Source organism: Balaenoptera physalus (genome assembly GCF_965194825.1).
Source record: "Balaenoptera physalus genome assembly, chromosome: 3".
Classification (NCBI taxonomy): Eukaryota; Metazoa; Chordata; class Mammalia; order Artiodactyla; family Balaenopteridae; genus Balaenoptera; species Balaenoptera physalus.
In genome coordinates, this window is record NC_138890.1 from 110,901,237 (window position 1) to 110,927,844 (window position 26,608).

At 35.6% G+C, this 26,608-nt stretch overlaps 1 protein-coding gene across 2 annotated transcripts in view; it reads left to right on the top strand.

The window, feature by feature from the left end:
• Positions 1-26,227, top strand: part of EDIL3 (EGF like repeats and discoidin domains 3) — a 432,319-nt gene extending 406,092 nt beyond the window's left edge. For both annotated transcript variants that reach the window (XM_082458169.1, XM_082458170.1), the window contains one exon: positions 23,173-26,227. In XM_082458169.1, coding sequence (XP_082314295.1) covers positions 23,173-23,322 — 150 coding nt within the window. In that variant the 3' untranslated portion in view covers positions 23,323-26,227. The remainder of the gene's footprint in view (positions 1-23,172) is intronic.
• The last annotated feature ends 381 nt before the right edge of the window (positions 26,228-26,608 follow it).

A 26,608-nucleotide genomic window follows, 5' to 3' on the forward strand; every position in this document is an offset into this window, starting at 1 on the left:
AACTACAAGTGTAGAATCAAGTAACTATCTGCATGCTAGAAACAAAAGACAAGCTAGAGTGACAGACTAGCCACAGGAACCATCAGAAGCCAATGTATCTGAAGGAGCTCATTAATTTAAAAAAGACATGAGGTTTATTTGGAGACAGAATTAGAAACCTAGTTGCCTTTCTTCAAGGATCAGTTTTGAAGTTGCAAAGAAAATTCTTTTGTATGTCAGTTCACATTCTATAATATTAAAACTAGCAATGTAAAATATATGGTTCATTCTGGCCAGTGAAGCGTTTAAATTTCTTAGAAGGAATTTGGATTTTTTTAATCTTTATTTAAAACAAAAAGCAAAAGCAGAGTGCTTGTCTAAGGACATATCATCAGGTAGTAAAAAGAAAAATCAAACATCAGGCACAAAATCCATAAAACTCACCAATTTGGGGGTTGGTTGGAGGAAGAAAAACATCCCTGCCACTATGACTCATATTTAGTGACAGATAACATCCAGCACAGATGTTATGAAACATCATTCTCAATAAGATCGAAGTTTATGCAGAAAAGAGAAAACAATACAGAGAAGTGCAGTAATGAGGAACGAATATATGTTTGTTCTTTGTGTTAATTATATATGTCTTGAAAACTCAACTTCTTTATTTTCAAAAAATTTGATAAACTACCTTAAAATTTGAAACAATATAGTCTTTCTAGTTAACAGATGTTTCTGCATGAATGAAAAAATATGTGGAAAACACAAGGAATATGTTACATAGTTATTCAAGTGAAATGTTCATAAATACAAAATATTTTTGTTATTATTGCCTGCTTTATGACCTTACTTTTTCCAATACTCAAATACCAGAAACCTTAAAGTTTCCTAATTTTTGCCTTTCTAAACCACCATCACTCATCAAAAATTAATAAAAATTTCCTTACTGAAAATTCTGGATATCTAATGTTTATGTTTGACTTCCGTATTTTGAGACACAGTTGCATAATGAGAATATTCCTCAGTGGAAAAGAATTACTTTTTCTTTAGTTCATGCTTGTATTACTACTGTGAGGACTATCAAGTGTCAGACCAACTATGACCCTATGCATCGATTAAAAATACTAAAACATAAAAATATATATATTTTTTAGTTTTAGGTGTACCACATAGTGATTTGATATTTTTATAGATTATACTCCATTTAAAGTAATTAAAAATATTGGCTATATTCCCTGTGCTGTACAATATATCTTTGTATCCTATTAAAAAAAATTTTTTTTACATATATATATATATATATATATATATATATATATATATATATATATATATATATACACACACATTCTTTTTTACATTCTTTTCCATTATGGTCTATCACGGGATATTGAATATAGTTCCCTATGCTATGCAGTAGGACCTTGTTGTTTATCCATTCTACATATTGATATGATGGTTTGTATCTGCTAATACCAAACTCCCAATCCACCCCTCCTTCAGCCCCCTCCCCCTTGGCAACCACAAGTCTGTTCTCTATGTTTGTTTGTCTGTTTCTGTCTTATAGATAGGTTCATTTGTGTCATATTTTAGATTCCACATATACATGATATCATATGGTATTTGTCTTTCTCTTTCTGACTTACTTCACTTAGTATGATAATCTCTAGGCCCATCCATGTTACTGCAAATGGCATTATTTCATTCTTTTTTATGGCTGAGTAGTATTCCATTGTATATATATATATACCACATCTTCTTTATCCATTCATCTGTCGATGGATACTTAGGTTGTTTCCATGTCTTGGCTATTGTGAATAGTGTTTCTATGAACGTAGGGGTGCATGTAACTTTTTGAATTATAGTTTTGTCCAGATACATGCCCAGGAGTGGGATTGTTGGATATTGCAACTCTATTTTTAGTTTTTTGAGGAATCTCCATAGTGTCCTCCATAGTGGCTGCACCAACTTACATTCCCACCAACAGCATAGGAGGGTTCCCTTTTCTCCACACCCTCTCTAGCATTTGTTATTTGTAGACATTTTAATGATGGCCATTCTGACCGGTGTGAGGTAGTACCTCATTATAGTTTTGATTTGCATCTCTCTGATAATTAGTGATGTTGAACATCTTTTCATGTGCCTGCTGGCCATATGTATGTCTTCTTTGGAAAAATGTCTATTTAGGTCTTCTATCCATTTTTTGATTGGGTTGTTTGGATTTTGTTATTGAGTTATATGGGTTATTTGTATATTTTGGAAATTACTCCCTTGTTGGTCGCATCATTTGTAAATATTTTCTCCCAGTCCATAGGTTGTCTTTTCATTTTGTTTATGGTTTCCTTTCTGTGCAAAAGTTTTTAAGTTTGATTAGGTCCCATTTGTTTATTTTTGTTTTTATTTCTATTGCCTTGGAAGACTGACCTAAGAAAAACATTGGTACAATTTATGTCAGAGAATGTTTTGCCTATATTCTCTGCTAGGATTTTTCTGGTGTCATGTCTTATATTTAAGTCTTTAAGTCATTTTGAGTTTATTTTTGTGTATGGTGTGAGGGTCTGTTCTAACTTCACTGATTTACATGCGGCTATCCAACTTTCCCAAAACCACTTGCTGAAGACACACTGTATATTCTTGCCTCCTTTGTTGAAGAGGGTGTGTGGGTTTATTTCTGGGCTCTCTATTCTGTTCCATTGACCCATATGTTAGTTTTTGTGTCAACGCCATGCTGTTTTGATTACTGTAGCATTGCAGTATTGTCTGAAGTCTGGGAGGGTTATGCCTCCTGCTTTGTTCTGTTTCCTCAGGATTGCTTTGGCAATTCTGGGTCTTTTATTGGTTCCATATATATTTTAGGATTATTTGTTCTAGTTCTAGTGAAAAATGTCATGGGTAATTTGATAGGGATCACATTAAATTTGTAGATAGTTTTGGATAGTACAGCCATTTTAATAAAATTAATTCTTCCAATCCAAGAGCATAGGATATCTTTCCATTTCTTTGAATCATCTTCAGTTTCCTTTATTAATGTTTTATATTTCTCGGCATATAAGTCTTTCACCTCCTTGGTCAGGTTTATTCCTAAGGATTTTATTTTTTTGCATATGAATTTTAAAAGGGATTGTTTTTCTACATCCCCTTTCTCATTAGTGTAAAGAAATGCAACTTATTGCTGTATGTTAATCTTGTATCCTGCTCTCTTGCTGAATTCATTTATCAATTCTAGTAGTTTTTGTGTGGAGTCTTTAGGGTTTTCTATATGTAGTATCATGTCATCTGCATATAATGACACTTTTACCTCTTCCCTTCCAATTTAGATCCCTTTATTTCTTTTTCTTCCCTGATTGCTGTGGCTAGGACTTCCAATACTATGTTGAATAGAAGTGGTGAGAGTGAGCATCCTTGTCCTGTTCAAGATTTTAGCAGGAAGGCTTTCAGCTTTTCACCATTGAGTATTATATTGGCTGTGGGTTTGTCATAAATAGCTTTTATTATGTTGAGATATGTTCCCGCTATACCCACTCTGGTACGAGTTTTTATAATGAATGAATATTGAATTTTATCAAATGCTTTTTCTGTGTCTATTGGGATGATAATGTGGTTTTTGTTTTTTCTTTTGTTGATGTGGTGTATCACATTAATTGATTTGTATATGTTGAACCATCCCTGTGAACCTGGGATCAATCCAACTCGGTCATGGTGTATGATCTTTTCGTGTGTTGTTGGATTCAGTTTGCTAATATTTTGTTGAGAATTTTTGCATCTATATTCATCAAAGAAAGATATTGGCACATAATTTTCTTTTTTGGTAGTGTCTTTGTCTGGTTTTGGTATCAGGGTGATGGTGGCTTCATAGAATGTCTTTGGGAGTGTTCCCTCCTCTTTTGTCTTTTGGAAGACTTTTGAGAAGGATCAGTGTAAGTTCTTCTTTGTATGTTTGGTAGAATTTGCCTGTGAAGCCATCTGGTCCTGGACTTTTTTTTGTAGGAAGATGTTTAATTACAGATTCTATTTTACTTCTAGTTATCAGTCTGTTCAAATTATCTGTTTCTTCTTGATTCAATTTTGATGGGCTGTATGTTTCTAGAAACTTGTCCATTTCTTCTAGGTTGTCAAATTTGTTGGCATATGAATTGTTCATTGTATTCTTTTTGGGGTTTTTTTTTGCATTTCTGTGGTATCAGTTGTTATTTCTCCTTTTTTATTTCTTATTTTGTTTATCTGGGTCCTCTCATTTCTTGGTGAGCCTGGCCAGAGGTTTGTCAATTTTGTTTACCCCTTCAAGGAACTGGCTCTTGGTTTTGTTGATTTTTTTCTATTGTTTTTTAAATCTTTATTTTATTTATTTCCTCTCTGATCTTTATTATTTCCTTCTTTCTGCTGACTTTAGATTTTGTTTGTTCTTCTTTTTCTAATTCTTTTAGGTGGTATATTAGGTTTTTTTTTGAGATTTTTCTTGTTTTTTGAGGAAGGCCTGTATTTCTATGAACTTCCCTCTAAGAAACTGCTTTTGCTGCATCCCATAGAGTTTGTATGGCTGTGTTTTCACTGTTATTTGTAAGATATAAAAAGTATTGTTTGGAGGACAGGCAAAAGGCCAACTTTGAGTGCTGTGAATTTACAAAAGCTTCAACAAAAGTAAAAAATATCTATATTGAATGAATGGTGATTGATAGGCCCCCAGTAGAATGGTCAAGGCTATCAAACTTTAATAAATTGTTGAAAATTCAAGTATGTTATTATTCATTAAAAGGCACTGATGAAGCTGATTAAAGCAGGAGAACTTAGCTGAGAAAAATTTTTATTATTTTTACTAGAAGAATTACAAAGTATTATTTAATGTGAATCTGGTAGTTATCATTCCTACTACGAAAATGAGTACTTAATCAGTCTAAGACAGAAACCATGTCATTATTTTGGTTGTTGGAACTATGCACTGACTTTTGGCTAGAATACAGCAAAAAATATGAATCCATTTCATTTCTAAATAATTACCAAACAATGAATATTTTTACTGTTTAATATATTTTGAAGATAAAAAATTCCTCAAGGACATCATCCATGGTACACATGCCAATTTTCCTATCCACCATCACACCATCAGCTGCAATACATGAGCAATTAAGTCTTTACTTTAATACTTTTAAAATGAAACAGTAAAATACCAAAGTTTTAAAACAAGGAAGGATATTTGCCCTCATTAACTTCAGCCAAAGTGATATCTTTTAAAGTACATTCTCTATTGAGATTTTATACACACATATGCATATTTTTTCCTTTAAGGAGATAATAAAGACTAACTTTAATTAAAAAAAAGAATTAATATTCATGTCTACTCTTTCATAGTTTAAATCTGAAAAAGAATAAAAGATACCTGTCACAGTTGCATGTTTACTGGAAACCATAAAAGGATTTCTGAATCTGCCCCACCCTATAAAATGACTCATTTGGCAGTGATTCTCATGTACTTCCTTTTGTTAGAACTCAAAGAAAAAACATATTAATATGTATGGTGCACTCTTGAGACACACATCTGTACAAAACCTCTTGGAGCCCTTATTAAAGAGGCAACACATTTCTCATCATTATAAAGCTTCTGGTGTAATTTGAAACACAAAGCTGATTAAAAGATAACTTTAAAAAATAGAAGATGAATACAGAAATTATACCTGCATGAAAGGGCATTCCTCCCAGTTTTTCTGCAACTGTGAACAGATTACCAAACCCCAGAAGACCGAACATAGAAATTAATTTCCTACTTTCCAATAAAACTAGAAACAAAATTAATTTTGCACAGATAAATGAAACATTAATAATAAAGGGAGGCATTCCTCCTGAGTGAGTGAAAATGTTACTTTTACATACAATATTGTACTTTTTTTTCTTCTTCTTTTTGGTAGTTCATCAATATCTATAAGTAACAGCAAAGTTGACTTTTCCCTCCTGATATCAAGTATATTTTAATAATCAGTATACCCTTAGCTCATTGAGACAACAAGACTCAGGATTCAGCTCAGACCAAAGCAGAGTTTGCACCTGCTCAGCTCAGGGCCAGGATTCCCTGTGCTCTTCACTTAGGGTTGTCAGATTTAGCAAATAAAATACAGGACACCTGTTAATTAGAATTTCAGATAAACAGTGAATTTTTTTAGTATATGTATATCCCATATCTTATATCTTACAGCCCTATCTCCATTAAAGATCTCCCCAGTTTCCCAGCTGGATCAGCTGGTCTCCTGAGAATGCACAGGGGAGAGGAGAAAGGAAAATGCCTTATGTCTGTGCCTAGACACACACACACACACACACACACACACACACACACACACACACACACACACTCGCTCTGCTTAGGCTCTGAGTTTCCCCTCTGCCACCTCCTCATGCATCTCCAGGATTATCTTCTCCCACTCCCTAACACTCCTTTCTCCTCAGTACCATTTTATCTTAGAAGACACGTGGCTGAATGCTTAAATCACTGCTGTGCTCATACATGTAGCTCTGTACCAAGGCATTTCTGACCAAGATAGGGTGAAGCTTTTCAGAGACTTACAGTGATGAAGAGGTTCCTAATGTGGGGTGGAAATTATCAGATACCAATTTTTCTACTGCCACGTCATTTAGATGGCTACTATAAAGGGGTTAAAGTCACACCACATATTGTTCTGGTAAAATGCAAAATGCCTGGTATGATTTAGGAAATTCTGAAAGATGAGCATTGAGCTTCAGTAGAGAAGGAGGATTCTGTACTTTCTGTACTTTTATAGAAAAGGGGAAAGACATTTCCACATTTCTGATGTTAGAATAAAAAGAAAAATTAGATGGCCTTACTCTCTGACTACTCTTGGTAATATCTCCTGGAGATATCTTTGAAAATCAGAGATTTTTTTCCAGTTCTATTTTTTCTGTGGGAATATTTCTTATGGCAGTCAAAATCTGAGTGGCTAGGAAGCAGACAGTTTAAATATATAGCCACAGTTTAGAATGGCATATTTTATGTTTCATAAATCTTTATAGGCAATCATCCTATGTGATATATTTCCTAGGATATTCTTGTTACTTAAGGAGACTTTCATCATAAAAGAATTTAAATATGGTAGTGTGTCCTACCTACTGACTTTTATTAGAGTGAGCATACAAAATACCAGCAAGTTGCAGGGAAGGAAGATAACAGTCGACAGAGTTAGAAACTTTTGCTTTGATTTTTCTCTGGGTCTTTTTCCAGGGTCAAGACCTATTAACAAAAGTCATATGAATTTCTCAGAGGAGTTCTTCTGGCTCTTTTCAAGCTGCCAGGTCTCCAGCTACTTGGTGCAAAGGTTATGCTAGAAAACCACAGAAGGAATGGAGGTGGAACTCGGTCCCCAGTCCCCTTCCCCCTCTCCTCTGGTTGGGTTGAATCTTAGCAGTTCCTTTTTCTTCTCCATTATAGTTAATAACAAGATATTGAGTATGGCTCCCTGTGGTATACAGTAGGCTCTTGTTGGTTATTTATTTTGTATATAGTAGTGTGTACCTGCTAATCCCAAACTCCTAATTTATCCCTCCCCCACCTCCCTCCTTTGGTAACCGTAAATTTGTTTTCTATGTCTGTGAGTCTGTTTCTGTTTTGTAACTAAGTTCATTTGTAACACTTTTTTAGATTCCACATATAAGTGATATCATATGATATTTGCCTTTCTCTGTGTGACTTACTTCACTTAGTATGATAATCTGTAGGTCCATCCATGTTGCTGCGAATGGCATTATTTCATTCTTTTTTATGGCTAATATTCCATTGTATATATACATCACATCTTTTTTATCTATTCCTCTGTCGATGGACATTTAGGTTGCTTCCATGTCTTGGCTATTGTGAATAGTGCTGCTATGAACATTGAGGTGCAGGTATCTTTTTGAATTAGAGTTTTTTCTGGATATACGCCCAGGAGTGGGATTGATGGATCACATGGCAGCTCTATTTTTAGTTTTTTAAGGAACCTCCATACTGTCCTCCGTAGTGGCTGCACTAATTTACATTCCCACCAACAGCATAGGAGTGTTGCCTTTTCTCCATACTCTCTCAAACATTTATTGTTTGTAGACTTTTGGTGATGGCCATTCTGACCGATGTGAGGTGGTACCTCATTGTAGTTTTGATTTGTTTTCTCTAATAAGTAGCAATGTTGAGCATCTTTTCATGTGCCTGTTGGCCATCTGTATGTCTTCTTTGGAGAAATGTCTATTTAGGTCTTCTGCCCATTTTTTATTGGGTTGTTTGGGGTATTTTTGATATTGAGCTGTATGAGCTGTTTGTATATTTTGAAAATTAATCCCTTACTGGTGGCATCACTTGCAAATATTTGCTCCCATTCCATAGGTTGTCTTTTCATTTTGTTTATGGTTTCCTTTGCTGTGCAAAAGCTTTTGAATTTGGTTAGGTCCCATTTATTTATTTTCTTAGCAATTCTTTAGCTCAACTTGTCATTCTCATAGCGGACTAGGGAATCACAGGATAACCTATGCTTGTTTGTCAGTTATAGAGAGGTTGATGGTACAGTGGAGTGTAATATCCCTTAATCTCACACCAATTTGGATCATTTGAGTGCATCTATGAGAGGCCAGCAGTTAAATGTTCTCAAAAATACTCCCAAAGTTGTGCCATTTCCTCTTCTTTCCCAACACTTGCAACCCCCAGAGTACGCAGGAAACAAGGAATTTTAGAAAGATATATCACAGCTCTCTTTCCCAATCAAGAATTAAATATCAGCCAACCAGCAGTCACATCAATTACAGAAAAATGAAGGAGAATGTATAACAATTTGAAAAGCAATAAAAGGCCCTTTACTGCCAGGGTAGGGGAAAAAAAAGACAACATACTTGCATTTTGAGGCAATTATTATTAGAATCTCACATTGGTGCATTTTGAAAAAAATGCCTAACAGAAAGAACAATAGATGGCAAATAATGCAGCAAGAATTCTAAGTGAACATCAAATTCTAGGTGGTTTAGTAAAAAATTTCTTGGGATATAATCAGAGAGCTACATATACCAGGAGCATGAAGCAAGGCAGGATTGGTTCAGTGGAATGTAGCATTCCTTGAAGCCAAAGACCTACTAGAACATAATTACAAAAGAGAGCAAACTTCAGAGCCACAGGAAATCTCCTGAGAGCAACCACGGGGTGGAAATAATTTTCTCAGGGAATGCATATATTCATTTTAATGGCTTAAAATGATTCATGCACTGGTGGAAGAAAGACATGGAACTTGTCCCCACGTTTCTCTTTTCACTTCCCCCATCAAACAAAAGTGTTCTATAATTGGACCTTTAAAGTTAAATCTTCAGTTAGGCAGTTTGAAAGCCTCATATAATTTCATTGAGGGCTTTAGGAAGCAAAGAAATCTCAAACCAGATTTTTAAAAGGGCTTATGGAACAAAACAATATTTTGAAAGAGATAAAAATTGGTAGCCAGTATGAAATATGGTACAGAATTATTTATATATGTCACCATGCTCTGTAGCTTTCAGAAAACCTGACTGTAGTTTCTCAGGGGATTTCAAATTAATCCCCATAGAAGGCCAAAGTAATGTTCTCCAAAGAACGTATAAACCTTTGGAGAAACAATATTAAAGAAATACAGTTGTTTGCTGTATTTATAATATTATGTCCATAAGAATTAAATATCATCTAGAAATTAAGAAAAGTGAGTAAAATAGAGAGCAGAAACTAAGAGTGGAGGATTTAGAAAGTGTATGCAGGACCACGATAAATACATTTTAATAGCTTGTTATGTCAGGAAAGTTCACAATTAATTTTGAAGCCTGAGTATCTGTCACAGGCCTGGCATATGATGTAGAGGAAGTGCTGGACACAATTCTTTCAGACAAACGAATGTTGCAAATATCAAAAAGCCCTGTGGAACCTATAACATTTCAACATTAATTACTCAGTGCAAAGTTGGGAGTTCCCAATCCACCCTCGCTCCTTACATCAGTTGACAGTTGCAAGATCTCCAAGACCACCTCCAATTTGATAATTCACTAGACAGACTCACCGAATTCACTTAAAACTATTATATTCGTAGTTACAGTTTATGGCAGTGAAAGGATACAGATAAAAGTCAGCCAAGAGAAGAGGCATTTGGGGCAAAATCCGGGAGAATTGCAAACATGAGCTTTCAGTTGCTCTCTCGGTGGAGGCTTGGACAGTAGTAACTCCTCTCAGCAATCGTGTATCGCCAACCAGGGAAGCTCACCTCAGCCTTGATGGTCAGAGTTTTTATTGACGCTTAATCATATAGACATGGTGGACCACCTGCATGGCTGAGTTTAGTCTCCAGCCCTCCAGTGGGTCAAGGTGGCTTATAGCCCCCACCATACATCACATTGTCATCATGGGCTATCTTGTGTGACCCAAGACCCTCACGTACACAAAGACACTCTTATCATGCAGGATTTTCCAAGGGTTTATAGAGATTATCAGCCCAGGAGCTGAGGGCAAAGATTAACCCCCCCCCCACCTTGGATAAAGTTAATCTTTCACTGCACACTCATATTACACAAAGTTGTATGAACTGTACAACCCTTACTGGAATGACGTGTATGTGCAAACACTATGACTATACTAGATTCAACAGTCCTGAACTATACAGAAATGTTCGCCTGCTGACGAATTGTTTCTGTTGGCTATGGCCTTACCTCATCTGCACTTTTGGAGGGCAATCGTTTTATTCAAGATGCTTTGGGTTAGAAGACATTTTGACAGCTTCCTATTCCTTTCTGCCAGTGAGGATTTTTGCTGCAGCACTGCTGGGATGTACTATAGTGAGGACTCATCCCCCAGCTTATTCTTCTGCAGACTGATCATCAATGTAGACTCTTGTTAACAATCTACTCTTTCCAACAAAAGCCTTTTCCCCCGCTTTGGTGTACTGGTGTACTTTTTAGAATGTGATTCTCAATATGCACTATTTTCCAAGGAACGTTTCCTAGAATATTGGAATATACCTGGATACTTGTTTCTTGTTTCCTTATTACATGTGAAAGAATGTACTTATATTTAGGCTAATTTTGTTACAGATTTTCATTGGCTTAGTGGAATTGATCAGAGAAAACCATCAAGAATGATATACCAGCCATTCAATCATGAAATGGTTTCAGGGTACTGGTAAATTTTCCTAGAAAATTGAATTCACTGAATAATAGCCTGAGTCTATGTCGGATAAAAGAATCAAAATTTAGGTTCAAACTTTTTATATCCAATCACTAACAGAAGTTTCACAAAGTGCAAAACTTCCAATAAGTTTTTTTAAACGTGATATAGATTTACACCACTCACTGAAACTTTTAAAAAACAATTTTCTATACATTTTAAAACAATTTTTATTTTGCTTTTTTAATGAAAAGTTTTGATTTTCGGAATGCTCCAATATAAGGCAAAGCAGGATATAACTTAAAATGCAGCTTAGCCTAAAGCATATTAATAATCTAGTCATAGCATCAGAAACAAATGAAGCCTCTTATAAACACTATTCATATGGATAAATATTATGTTTAACATCATTTGTGCATACTAATTCTGTGAAATTTTTCATAAGACTTTAAATCAGCACATTGATTCAAGTTGTAACTGAAATTTTTAACAGTCCAAAAACTTCAAGTAATGATGCTGAACCATAAACTAGTAAGTATAAGTCCTTTATGTCACCCACAAAAATCAGATTTCATGCTCACATAATATATAAATGGTTACTTTATGAAATAGATACTTAAATCCTAATATCTACCAAATTTCCACTATTTTTAAAAGAGATCATAATTTTAACTAGGAATTGCTAATTTTAAAATGCCATGAATTCAATGAAATGAAATTGGGATAAATGTAAATTTCTACATGCCCTATAAATCCATTTTACAAGCAAGAAATTGGGGAAATTCTGGCTTTGGAAAAATTTTATGAAAAAATTCAGAGTTTATTTGACCATAAATCAATCAACCATGACCCAAAATGTAATATAATAGTTTTAAATCTTAGACTGTTTTGATAGAAGCATTGTATCTACAACAAAGGTATGCTTTATTTTTTGAGCCATTGCTATAATAACTAGGTACTATGTCCAAGCAAATACCACACTTTAATAGAACCACAGTTAAACCAGAGGGTATCCAATGGAATGAAATCAAGATAAGTCTGAAAATCACCTAACTTGTGGACTTTTTTAAGGAGCCATGAATGATTAGCCTAAAGCGTTGAATTTGAGTTTGAAAGGTTTGTGTTATTGTTAAATATGTCAGTGGTGTTTTTCTTTTGATAGCTAGACTTCTATGCTTGTTGAGAATAAAGCTCTAGATTGATAGATGGACGTTAGAAAGAGGCATATTTCAACCTAATAAGAAGGTAGAATTTCAAAGTGTCTAAATACATACCTGCTTTGTTATACTGAGGCTTGCCACAGATAAGCTGAAAGTTCCATGTCAGAAATGTTAGAGAGGGAAGTTGGCACTAGCAGATCTATGCCTTCTCTTCCAAGTCTCAGATTCTTCCACTGTATGGACAGAATTCCATAAAAACAGTGTTTCAGGGATGAGAGCTAGAAAAGACTTTTTTTTCTAACTTCTTTATATGCCCTCTGGATGAAAGGACAAATAATTGAAATTATATATGCTAAGTAAAGAATTCTTAGCTTTTGCACCCCCTCCCAGTACACACACACATGTTGCCCTAGGGAAATGGGTTTTATCTCTGTCCTTTCTCCATTAAGGACCTCAGGTCTGAGTACAGGTATACTCAATAAAGCCAATGCTATGTTTGACACCATTAACAATACAAATGCAAGTAATAGAGGAAACTTGAGATAGCTTGATTCAAACCTTTTATTTCCACAATATCTGGAATCCCAAATATGGTTCCAGTCTCTACATATCAGAAGAGAAATAATGAAATCTAGAAGGGGACGACCAGAAGGCCACAGGGATAAAGCGATGTCACCTGAGACCTTGCTAAAATAATGACCTGTTAAGCCTTGAAGAGCTCAGGGAGACTATAGAAAAATGCTTAAAACCACTTGGCTATTTGGATGATGTGAACATAAATTCCAAAAGTTTAGAACAATGTGAATCTCTTTAAAATTTTTAATGAGGGGCTTCCCTGGTGGCGTGGTGGTTAAGAATCCACCTGCCAATTCAGGGGACACGGGTTCGAGCCCTGGTCCAGGAAGATTCCACATGCCACGGAGCAAACAAGCCTGTGCGCCACAACTACTGAGCCTGTGCTCTAGAGCCCGCAAGCCACAACTACTGAAGCCCACGCGCCTAGAGCCCATGCTCCGCAACAAGAGAAGCCACCAAAATGAGAAGCCCGCGCACCACAATGAAGAGTAGCCCCTTCTCGCCGCAACTAGAGAAAGCCCGCACGCAGCAACGAAGACCCAATGCAGCCAAAAATAAATAAATTAATTAAATTAATTAAATTTAAAAAATATTTTAATGAGTTAAGTTTAAGACAAATATTAGAAAGAAGTACATCTTTACAAACCTGATGACTTAGTAAATAAGTAGTATGTGCAAGAAATCCCCAAAGGATTTCTCAGTACTTGTGAAAAGCAGAGTCATAGCACATGACTGCTAAAAGAACCGGGGATGTGCCCCAGCCCTCTGACTGAGTCATGGAGGATAAGCTTGCCTTCCTCCATGATGCCTAGGAGCTTGCTAATGACGATGGCTACTCTGGCCTGAACAGACCATTGTCCCTACCGAAGAATAACAAGCTGCATCTTACAAAAAATATTGCTTCTAGCAACGTTTAATTGTTTTATTTTATCTGATAGTCTCTCTGTGTTGAGATCTGAATCCTCACTACAATCTGATTTGAATTTTATCTAGTATCACAGGAGAATTGACATAAGAAAACCAAATCCAAGATCTCAATCACATTGAAGCAGTTTCATTATCCTCTCTCTTATCTTCTCCTGGTTTGTAACTGTAGAAGCCTCTCCAAAGTACCTTGAGTGCCTTTTTGTCCAGGTCCCATGTGTTGGGAAAAACCTGAGAGACTCCTAAGCGTATCATGTTTGAGTATCTCAGCAAACTTGTTACCAGCTAATTAGCTAAGCCTCCTCCTAAAACTGAAACTCGTGCATACTCTTTTTTTTTTTTTACTTGAAATATAGTTGAGTTATAATGTTGTGTTAGTTTCTGGTGTACTGCAAAGTGATTCAGTCATACATATATATAAAACTTTTTTTCAGATTCTTTTCCCTTATAGGTTATTACAAGATATTGAGTATAGTTTCTTCCGCTATATAGTAGGTCCTTGTTGGTTATCTATTTTATATATAGTAGTGTGTATGTGTTAATCCAAAATGCCTAATTTATCCCTCCTCCACCCTCCTTTCCCCTTTGGTAACCATAAGTTTGTTTCCTATGTCTGTGAGTCTGTTTCTGTTTTGTAAATAAGTTCATTTGTATCTTTTTTTTTTTTTTTAGATTCTGCATATAAGTGATATCATATGATATTTGTCTTTCTCTGACTTACTTCTCTTAGTATGATAATCACCAGGTCCATCCATGTTGATGCAAATGGAATTACTTCATTCTTTTTTATGGCTGAGTACTATTCCATTGTATATATGGACCACATCCTCTTTATCCATTCCTCTGTCGATGGACATTTAGGTTGCTTCCATGTCTTGGCTATTGTAAACAGGGGCATACTCTTTCTAAAAACTTCCCAACTCTTTCTCAGGTTCACTGTTTTCCCTTCTATATGGAGATTTAATGTTCTCCATCAGTCTTTTCAGACTTTGAATTCAATCTAGGTGCTTAAATCTCTAAACTGTGTATGTGAAAGCACTTTTCCAGAATTTTTACAGATTTTATAAAGTTAACTAAAAATACTGAGTTTGCATTCCTTTGCCAGGTAAAGCATTGAAATAGCATGCTTTAGCAGGATCTTCCTAGTGTTGGAGACAAGAAACAGCACATGTGCCACATGTTTGCACAGCAAGCACAAGATGTCATGCTAGAATTTGCAAATGTGTGCCTTGTGTTCTCTGCTGTATCATCACTGAGAGACCTCCAAAAATGAAAGTATAGTTTCAGTACTTTTAGATCCTGGTTTGGTTGATTCCAGTACAGATCTAGGCTGTTCTTCTGTGGGCATTTTTGGTTTTTTAATTATCCTGTTTTATGAAACTCCATTTAATTTTTTTAATGAGCACTCAAATATCTATAAATTTCACACATTAAATCAGAAATGTCATAGCTGTATGTAGTTTCAGAGCTGCTGTACTTTCCCTCTGTGTATTCTCCATTATGTGTAAAGAGATAGGTATAACTAATAATTCAACTACTGCTTTGGGGATTGATAGTTCCGTATTGAAACTTCTGCTGAAGACCAGTGATTTAAAAGAAAATTATTTCTTCCTGTATTTCCTTCCCCCAAAGTGGTAAAACACTATATTTTGAACTGTTGCAGATTTGCAATGAAAGTTAATGAATTTAAACTCTATTATGCCAAACATATACATTAAGTTCTCTAGCCAGGCTATGAAATTGGATTTTAGATTCTCTATTAAATTGTTAACACCACAGTCTCAGTGAAGCATTTGAACCCATACATCAGAGAGATTGTCTGGAAACCATAGAATGTACTCTCTTATTTTCTGCTGTTGCAATGACAACATCTCTCAAGATTTTTGGTGAGTGTTTGCATGGTATATCCTATACATGTGAGCTTTTGCTAATAGAGACATTGTTATTTACTAACACATTTCAGTCCAAAACTAGTTCCTTTTTGGTCAGTGCAAGCCAGAACACTGCTGACGGTAAAATTCGTATTAAAAGAACATAGATTCAGTTATGCCAGGATGATGAATTCTAGACTTGGCACAGTTCAGTATTCCCTTCTTCAAATATTTATTCAGAAACAGCCTTTGAGATATATTTTGTGTCAAGTTGAAAAATTATTCCCCCACAAGATCGGGATGGCACTTTGCATTCACCCTCAATGGCTCATAATCTTTCCATGGAACCAGCAGAAAGATTACCGCATCTTGTCTGTTGTGTCTATTAATGTGTCATACTCTCTAGTGCTTTAGAGAAGAATATCTTTATTTTTGTCTTTCCAGGGGACTTTTTGTGATCATGTGAGGCTGAACCAACTGAAGAAGGCCATTTTTAAAACATTCCCCTTAATTTCAGAATGTTCAATGATATGGGTTAAATATTCTGTCATGAGATAATGGAGTTTCTTTTCTTTTTTCCCCTTTGGCGAATTTTATTTTCAGGTTTCTCTTTGACTAGGTAGGCATGTTTCGATCTCAAGCAAGCTAAAAATTATCTTCCAATTGTAAGATGCCTCATAAAGCTAAAAGAGAAAACTTTGAAGAGATTTTCACTATCCTAGTTGAACAAGGAAAAAATATAAATATAAAATAGTTAGAAATGAATAATAAATGTTCAGAATCTATAGGTTAAAAATGGTAAAATGTTCAAGTTTAAATATTATAAATACATTAATTTCTCTCAAAGTAATTTAAAATTTAATGCCATTCCTATCAGGATCCCAGTGTTTTGGTTTTGTTTCTTTTTTTCCTTCTTTTTTACCATACCTTATATGCTTACATTTACTAGCTTCAGTTTTTTAATTTAATTTTATATTGGAGTATACAATGTTGTGTTAGTTTCAGGTGTACAGCAAAGTGATTTAGTTATACATATACATGCATTTATTCTTCTTCAAGTTCTTTTCCCATTTAGGTTATTACAGAATAATGAGCAAAGTTTCCAGTGCTATACAGTAGGTCCTTGTTGATTATCTATTTTAAATATAGCCGTGTGTATATGTCAATCCCAAACTCCCAATTTATCCCTCCCTACCACCCTTTCCCCCTAGTAACCATAAGTAAGTTCGTTCTCTAGGTCTGTGAGTCTCTGTGTTGTAAATAAGTTCATTTGTAACATTTTTTTTCAGATTCCATATATAAGTAATATCATATGATATTTGTCTTTCTCTGTGTGACTTACTTCACTTAGTATGATAATCTCCAGGTCCATCTATGTTGCTGCAAATGGCATTATTTCATTCTTTTTCATAGCTAAGTAATATTCCATTGTATATATGTACCACATCTTTTTTATCCATTCCTCTGTCAATGGACATTTAGGTTGCTTCCATGTTGTGGTGATTGTAAACAGTGCTGCAGTGAACATTGGGGTGCATGTATCCTTTCAAACCATGGTTTTCTCTGGATATAAGCCCAGGAGTGAGATTGCTGGATCACATGGTAGCTCTAATTTTAGTTTTTCTAAGGAACCTCCATGCTGTTCTCTGTAGTAGCTGTGACAGTTTACATTCCCACCAGCAGTGTAGGAGGGTTCCCTTTTCTCCACACCCTCTCCAGCACTTATTGTTTGCAGACATTTTGATGATGGCCATTCTGACTGGTGTGAGGTGATACCTCATTGTAGATTTGATTGGCATTTCTCTAATAATTAGTGATGTTGAGCATCTTTTCATGTGCCTCTTGGTCACCTGTATGCCTTCTTTGGAGAAATGTCTGTTTAAGTCTTCTGCCCATTTTTTGAATGGGTTGTTTGTGTTTTTGACATCGAGCTACATGAGCTCTTTGTAAATTTTGGAGATTAATCCCTTTTCTGTCACAGCATTTGCAAATATTTTCTCCCATTCCGTGGGCTGTATTTTCATTCTGTTTATGGTTTCCTTTGCTGTGCAAAAGCTTTTAAGATTAATTAGGTCCCAGTTGTTTATTTTTGTTTTTATTTTCATTATGCTAGGAGATGGATCAAAAAAGATACTGCTGTGATTTATGTCAAAGAGTGTTCTGCCTAGGTTCTCCCCTAAGAGTTTTATAGTATCCAGTCTTACATTTAGGTCCTTAATCCATTTTGAGTTTATTTTTATGCATGGTGTTAAAGAATTGTTCTAATTTCATTTTTTTACTTGTAGCTGTCCATTTATCCCAGCACCATTTATTGAAGAGACTGTCTTTTCTCCACTGCACTGTATATTCTTGCCTCCTTTGTCGTAGATTAATTGACCGTAGGTGCATGGGTTTATTTCTAGGCTTTCTATTCTATTCCATTGATCTATATTTCTGTTTTTTATGCCAGTACCATACTGTTTTGATGACTGTACCTTTGTAGTATAGTCCGAAGTCAGGGAGCCTCATTCCTCCAGCTCTGTTTTTCTTTCTCAAAATTGCTTTGCCTGTTCAGGGTCTTTTATGTTTCCATACATATTTTAAAATTTTTTGTTCTAGTTTTGTGAAAAATACCATTAGTAATTTGATAGGGATTGCAGTGAATCTATAGATTGCCTTGGGTAGTGTAGTCATTTTCACAATTTTGATTCTTCCAATCCTAGAACATGGTTTATCTTTCCATCTGTTTCTGTCATCTTCTATTTCTTTCATTAGCATCTTATAGTTTTTGGAATACGGGTCTTTTGCTTCCTTAGGTAGGTTTATTCCTAGGTATTTTATTCTTTTTGAAGCAATAGTAAATGGTATTATTTCCTTAATTACTCTTTCTGATCTTTCATTGTTAGTGTATAGAAATACAACAGATTTCTGTGTATTAATTTTGTATCCTGTAACTTTACCAAATTTAACCTCCAGGTGTTCGTGTTTTTTAGGTTTTTTTTTCCTGTAATTGATTTCTAATCTCATACCTTTGTAGTTGGAAAAGATGCTTGATATGATTTCAATTTTCTTTAATTTACCAATGCTTTATTTGTGTCTCAGTATGTGATCTATCCTGGAGAATGTTCCATGTACATGTGAGAAGAAAGTATATTCTGCTGCTTTCAGATGGAATGTCCTATAAATATCAATTAAGTCTATCTGGTCTAATGTGTCACTTAAGGCTTCTGTTTCCTTATTGATTTTCTATCTGGATGATCTGTCCATTGATGAAAGTGGGGTATTAAAGTTCCCCACTATTATTGTGTTACTGTTGATTTCTCCTTTTATAGATTTTAGCATTTGCCTTATATATTGAGGTGCTCCTATGTTTGGGGCACATGTATTTACAATTGTTATATCTTCTTCTTGGATTGATTCCTTCATCATTATGTATTGTCCTTCTTTGTCTCTTGCAATAGTCTTTATTTTAAAGTCTATTTTGTCTGATACGAGTATTGCTACTCCAGCTTTCTTTTGATTTCCATTTGCATGGAATACCTTTTTCCATCTCCTCACTGTCAGTCTGTATGTGTCCCTAGATCTGAAGTGGGTCTCTTTTAGACAGTGGTCTTGTTTTTGTATCCATCCAGCCAGTCTATGTCTTTTAGTTGGAGCATTTGATCTGTTTATGTTTAAGGTAATTATTGATATGTATGTTCTTACTGCCATTTTGTTAATTGTTTTGGATTTCTTTTTGTAGGTCTTTTTTCTTCCCTTCCTCGTTTGTTCTCTTCTTTTGTCATCTGATGACTGACTTTAGTGTTGTGTTTAGATTCATTTTTCTTTTGTGTGTGTACCTATTGTGGATTTTCAGTTTGCAGTGACCATGAGGTTTTGATAAAGGTAGTCTGTGGATTTTTTTGTTTTTTTAATTAATTAATTAATTTATTTATTTTTGGCTGTGTTGGGTCTTCGTTTCTGTGCGAGGGCTTTCTCTAGTTGTGGCAAGCAGGGGCCACTCTTCGTCACGGTGTGTGGGCCTCTCACTATAGCGGCCTCTCTTATTGAGGAACACAGGCTCCAGACATGCAGGCTCAGTAGTTGTGGCGCACGGGCCTAGTTGCTCTGCAGCATGTGGGATCTTCCCAGACCAGGGCTCGAACCCATGTCCCCTGCATTAGCAGGCAGATTCTCAACCACTGCACCACCAGGGAAGCCCCCAACAAGATTGTTTTAAGTTGCTGGTCTTTTAATTTCAAGTACATTTCCAGTATCCTGCATTTGTACTCTCCTCTTCTCACGATTGCTGGCTTTGATATCATATTTGTGTGTGGATGATTTCCTACTTCTACTGTATGTTTGCCTTTACCTCTGAGCTTTTCCATTTATAATTTTCTCATTTGTAGTTGTGGCCTTTTCTTTTCCACCTAGAGAATTTCCTTTAGCATTTGTTGCAAAGCTGGTCTGGTGATGCTAAATAATCTTAGCTTTGCTTGTCTGTAAAGCTTTTGACTTCACTGTTGAATCTGAATGAGAGCCCTGCTGGATAGAGTATTCTTGGTTGTAGGTTCTTCCCTTTCCTCACTTTATATATATAGTGCCACTCCCTTCTAGCTTGTAGAGTTTTTGCTGAGAGATCAGCTGATTACCTTATGAGAATTCCCTTGTGTGTTACCTGTTGCTTTTCCCTTGTTGCTTTTATTATTTTTTTCTTTGTCTTTAATTTTTGTCAATTTGATTACTATGTGTCTTGGTGTGTTCCTCCTTAGGTGTATCCTGCCTGGGACTCTCTGTGCTTCCTGGACTTGGGTGACTATTTCCTTTCCCATGTCAGGGAGTTTTTCAGCTATTATCTCTTCAAATATTTTCTCAGGTCCTTTCTTTCTCTCTTCTCCTTCTGGGACCCTTATAATGTGAATGTTGGTGTGTTTATGTTGTCCCAGAGGTCTCTCAGGCTGTTTCATTTCTTTTCATTCTTTTTTCTTTATTCTGTTCTGCAGCAGTGATTTCCACCATTCTGTCTATCAATCAGCTCACTTATCCATTCTTCTGCTTCAGTTATTCTGCTATTGATTCCTTCTAGTATATTCTTTTTTTTTTAAACGGTATTTATTTTTTAAACTAATTTATTTATTTTTGGCTGTGTTCGGTCTTCGTTGCTGCGTGCAGGCTTTCTCTACTTGTGGCGGGCGGGGGATACTCTTCGTTGCAGTGTGCGGGCTTCTCATTGCAGTGGCTTCTCTTGTTGCAAAGCACGGGCTTCAGTAGTTGTGGCTCTCGGGCTCTAGAGCACAGGCTCAGTGGGTGTGGAGCATGGGCTTAGTTGCTCCACAGCATGTGGGATCTTCCCGGACCAGGGCTCGAACCCATGTCCCCTGCACTGGCAGGTGGATTCTTAACCACTGTGCCACCAGGGAAGTCCCTAGTATATTCTTCATTTCAGTTATTCTATTATTCATCTCTGTTTGTTTCTAGGTCTTTGTTAAACATTTCTTGCATCTTTTCAATCTGTACCTCCATTTTTTTTCTGAGACCTTGGATCATCTTTACGATCATTACTCTGAATTCTTTTTTGGGTAGATTGCCTATCTGCACTTCACTTAGTTGTTCTTCTGGGGTTTTATCTTGTTCCTTCATTTGGGACATATCCCTCTGCCATCTCATTTTGTCTAATTTTCTTTGATTGCATTTTCCATTCTGTAGGCTGTAATTCTTCTTGTTTCTGCTCTCTGCCCCCTGGTGGATGAGGCTTTCTAAGAGGCTTGTGCAGGCTTCTGGTGTGAGGGACTGTATCCTGATCACTGGTGGGTTGGCAGGGCTGTGCTCAGGAAGACTTTAAGCAAACTGTCTGCTGATGGGTGGAGCTGTGTTTCCACCCTGTTGGTTGGTTGGCCTGAGGTGACCCAGCACTGGAGCCTACAGACTGTTGGGTAAGGCTAGGTGTGGGGAGGAAATGGCAGCCTCCAGGAGGGCTCACACAGTGAGTACTCATCAGAGCTGCCACTGCCAGTGTCTTTGTCCCGGCAATGAGCCACAGTCGCCCTCTGCCTCCATAGGAGACCCTCCAATACTAGCAGGTAGGTCTGGCCCAGTCTCTTTGGAGGTCACTCCTTTTTCCGAGTCCTTGTGTGCATGAGACCTTGTGTGCATCCTCCAAGAGTGGAGTTTCTGTTTACCCCAGTCCTATGGAATTCCTGCAGTCAAATCCTGCTGGCCTTCAAAACCAGATTCTCATGGGCTCCTCCTCACATTGTGGCTTCTTCTTTGTCTTTGGATGTAGGATATCCATCTTGGTAGGTTCCAGCAAGTTTTTGTTTGTTTTTTGGTTTTTTGTCAGTTGTTGTTTAGCAGTTAGCTGTGATTTTGGTGTTTTCATAACAAGAGGTGAGCTCACATCCTTCTACTCCGCCATCTTGTCTCCATCCTTATTAACTTCAATTTTGGTCAAATGTATGCTGATAGCTTCTCCCCATGTTTTCTTGTGGTCTCTGGTAGGTCCTTGGATGATGATTCTTTGAAGGAGGGGAGATGGTGTACCTTTTAGTCTGGGTCTAGGTGCAGTCCAAGTGTTCACAGCAAAAGTAAGCACATATGAAAAACTCAGTCATTCAGACCACACGCCACTACTCCACACTGTACCAACAGCCAACTGCCGATTTTGTTTTATTTCTTTCTAAAGCAAGCACTTCTCAAAGTTTACTGTAAAAGCCTCTTGGGAGAAAAATGGACATAAACACCTCAAAAAAGCTTTGAAACAAAAGAAGTATGAAGAAGTCATGGGATGCCAACATGTCAGGATATTATTGGTCACAACAGTATTGTATGGATCCAGGAATTAATAGACAAGGCAAGAAAAATGTAGTTACTAGCACTGATTGTGGTTGTCTCTCTTGATAATGGGTTAATTTTGTTCTCTATATGAGAAGTAAGCCAAAGACATTGTGATAGAGACTGTTATGCTCACCAGATATCCACATGGTCCTCTCCATTTCCCAGCCTCCTTTGCAGTTGGGCTGAGGTCATATAATTAGTTAAGGTCAATGAGATGTATCCAGAAATGATTTAAGCTGCTTCCATACCTGGTTTTTTAAAACATCCTGTGTAATCTAACAGCTTTCTCTCTCGTTGCCCCTTATGAATGTGGCTGCCGCGTTTTTCAGATATGGTGGTAATTTGCAACAGCCTGGATCTCTGATCACTCCTTAGAAGACACCACCTTCAGCAAGCTGCCTAACCAACAGCAGCCTGTGACAGAAGCAAAAAATAGATATGTTGCATTAAAAAAAAACCAAACCTGACCTTTTAAAAAAAAACATAAAAATGATAAATCTATGTATTCCTGCCTCAGACAGTTGAAATACATTTTCAACTTATTTAAGTCTTTAAACATTCATTGGCTAGTCAATTTTAAAATGATCATTAAAAAGAAGCTGCAATATGCCTCGAAAAACATAACATGATTAGTTATCAAATCTCACATATGGGATAAATGATCCAAACAAGAAAATAATAAAAATAATTCCCAAGAAAAAGAAAGCCATATGATTGATAGTCTGTTCGTCTTTACTAGGTTTTCCAGGGCAATTTTGACAATGATACCCACAGAAAAAATGTCATCGACCCTCCCATCTATGCACGGCACATAAGGATCCTTCCTTGGTCCTGGTATGGGAGGATCACGCTGCGATCGGAGCTGCTGGGCTGCACAGAGGAGGAGTGAGGAGATCCCACAGCCCACAACCCTCCTCTCTATTTCCCTAAAAGTATCTCCACGGAATGAACTCTGCAAAATCTATTGGAAACTGAATGGAATTTTTCATGAAAAAGTGATCAAATTACGGTAGGCCACTAACTGTCTTCTTAAGGAGGTCTAAGCCTGCCTTTTCAAAGGTTTAATTTGATTTTTATCATTTAAATTTCTTAAGCAACATCACATTAGCTGTGAATTACTTTTCTCATTGTTTTCTGACTTCTTCATACTGGTTGAAATATATTAGGCAAAGAAAGTAGCACTCTTGATAGCAAGGGTAAAAATATCTCATCGTTATCAAATAAAAGCAAGAGTTGTTAGAGCGTTCGTAATCAATACTCAACTTATTCTTATAAAAAGAATACTGCAATGTTAGCAATAAGTTTTTTTCCCTTCTGTAATGAGTCTATATTATCCTAATTATTTCCCTGTGCCTGACAAACACTGTCAGTGTTTATAACCAAAATTTGAAGAAGAATCTGTAACATGCAGTACTAACTGAAATTATAATTCTCATTTTACTTTTATTTCTAATCAGAGATTATGTGATCTTTCTCTTTGTGCTATTCTATATTCTATATATTATATATTGCCTGAATAAGTCCATACTTTTCCCAATTGACTTTTGTCCTATTACTTGCCTAAAAGAAGCATCATGTTTGTGTGCGTGTGTGTGTGTGTATATATATATATATATATATATATATACACACACGCACATATATATACATATATATATGAAACATGATTATCAGTAGATTGAGCATATTTAGTATCAGTAGATTGAACCTGCAATTCTCTTGTTTTTGAAGGAAGCTATAACTATGTAATCTCCAAATAATTCCTTTATAAAGACCTGAATACTACCATTTTGCAAAATTAACAACAAAATCACACTGTTTCTTTAAGACAAAATTTAAACCTTTCTTTTGATGGTATTTCCATAGCCTTATCTTTACTTTAAAATAATAGAAGAATTATTTGTCTACTTAATTTTTTTGTTTTTAGCAAATATTGACAGACAGTGCTGCATAACTTGGCCAAGCATAGTCATCATTTCTTTGTTCACCTCTGCACTTCCTGTGAAACTAGAATTTTATTGAGGTTTGAAATTAGTGGTGGTTTCTCAGGAAAGCACAGTGCATAGACATTTGTGAGAAGAGAAGTGTTTACTAATGACAAAGTAGTAAACCATTTTCAGGGTGAAAATTGATTTCTATCTATTTTGCTTCAAAGGTCCTGAAAAAAAATAAGCAGTTATCATAATTTGTTATTGATAATGAAGGTTTCATTGCCATTCTCTCAAATTAAGGCTCACACTGCCTCCATGAAAGTCCTCAACATCTAATTTATAAGCTTTACAAGTATTTGTTTTATAAGGCTTAGACACAGAATTACTGGGGTTTTAAATTGTGTCCTGAAAAAGAAAGTATGGTATGTGTACAAAACATTGACGTCCTGTGCAACACTGCTAAGTTCTTTTTTTCCTTATTAATTATTTGTGCTGCATAACAGAAGCCACTGTCTTGTCTGTCAATGTGTTAACAGCATTTCTTGATGATGTATATATGGAGTGGTCTTCAATCATAGTGAAGAATTTAAAGAGAAAGTCAATCAATCAATCATAATGGCATTTTTAATAAGAACAAAATTAGGACTGGCTGGCCATGTATTTGTCCTATGCCCACATGCTTTCTACTTCAGGCTCTTATTATAAAATTGTTGATTTGAAGCATCTGAAATGGTGATCAGTTTTTAGCATCTTTCTTTCAAAAACGAAATTGCCATGTCATCAATATCATCTTTTTAAGATAACTTTAAATTAGGAATTTAAGTATTTTTAATTTGCTAAATTTTAAGGTCATGTTACAAATAATTGCTTAGGTCCAAAGCTATACACACACTCACTATGTAGCCAATGACCCGTATTTCTTTAAAGATTTACTGTCCCACTGAATTTCTAGCCATTTTCTCTTGCAGGTTATGCACAATTCTTGATTCTTTTCAGAGTGAGTTTTTAAAATTATGAGTAATTTTTTGTAATGATTTACTTTCTCAAAATTATTCATGGCTTCTTATGATGTTTGTTTTAAATTTTATTTTATTGGTAGTTTTTCAAAAAAATATTTTCAAAGGGAGTTTGTTAAAATTTTGTTACCTTTTAGAAATACATACAAATGGCTTTCTGTTGCTTGTGCATTTTGTCTCTGCTCTATATGTTTTTCACCAACATGACATATCATGGGATATCTCTTTATCCCATGATGCCCCAAATTAATAACAACAAAGGGATTCCCACATGTGGAAATGTTAATAATTATTGTGAACTAGTATGTAGCTTTTGTGTCATTTGTATCAATGACAAAGTGAAGCAAATTTATTTTATTTAAATTCACAGTAAAACAAGGAAAAATCTCATAAGAGCAAGGCACAGAAGAATCACCTAGCCTTCACCATATTGAGTAACTATAATATGCTAATTTTATAATCTATGAAATTACAATTTTAAACATATCCAGTTTATCTATGTCTTATTAAAAGCATTTATCATAATCACTGATTCTAATTTTAGGGCTGACTTTCTCTTTCTGAATGGCTTTGTAAGGGTTTATGTGAATTTTGAAGACTTAGGGTACTAATGATTGTATCTTTACTAGTCAACAAATTATGAAATATAATATTCACTGCTGGCGTCTGATGTGTCAGTAAGTACAGAAATAACTAAGACACAAATAACCTTTGCAAACTTTCAAGCTGTGTAATATTCTAATGTTGGGTTTTTTCTTTGTATATATACTTAAATCATGTAGGATGTTGTAAAATCAGTATGACCTTGTCTAGTCTTCAAAGTTAAAATAAACTTTTGAAAATCTGGGATACTTTACTTTTGAAGCAGTTGTAATCAAACACATTTGTAAGAACACACAAATTGTCTGAATGTCAATACCCACTACTCCTCTTAATTACATGCTGTTTTACTTTTTCTTTATACAGAAAAATGAAACAAGCACAGAAAAAAAAAGGAATTCACAATAGCCTTCAAATGTACATTGACATAGCCAAATTGGCCTTTCCAAACTTACTTACTTATTAAAATGTGTGCATTTCTCCTGCTTTTAGCTGTGGACATTTTATTGGAATACTAATAACCCAGTCAGTCAGTCATTTTTTTGCCTCATGCATATTTAAAGTCTCTTGTGCTCCAGGATTGATCTGCTTATTGGTAAACAGATGCTATTGCTGTTATTTCTATTGT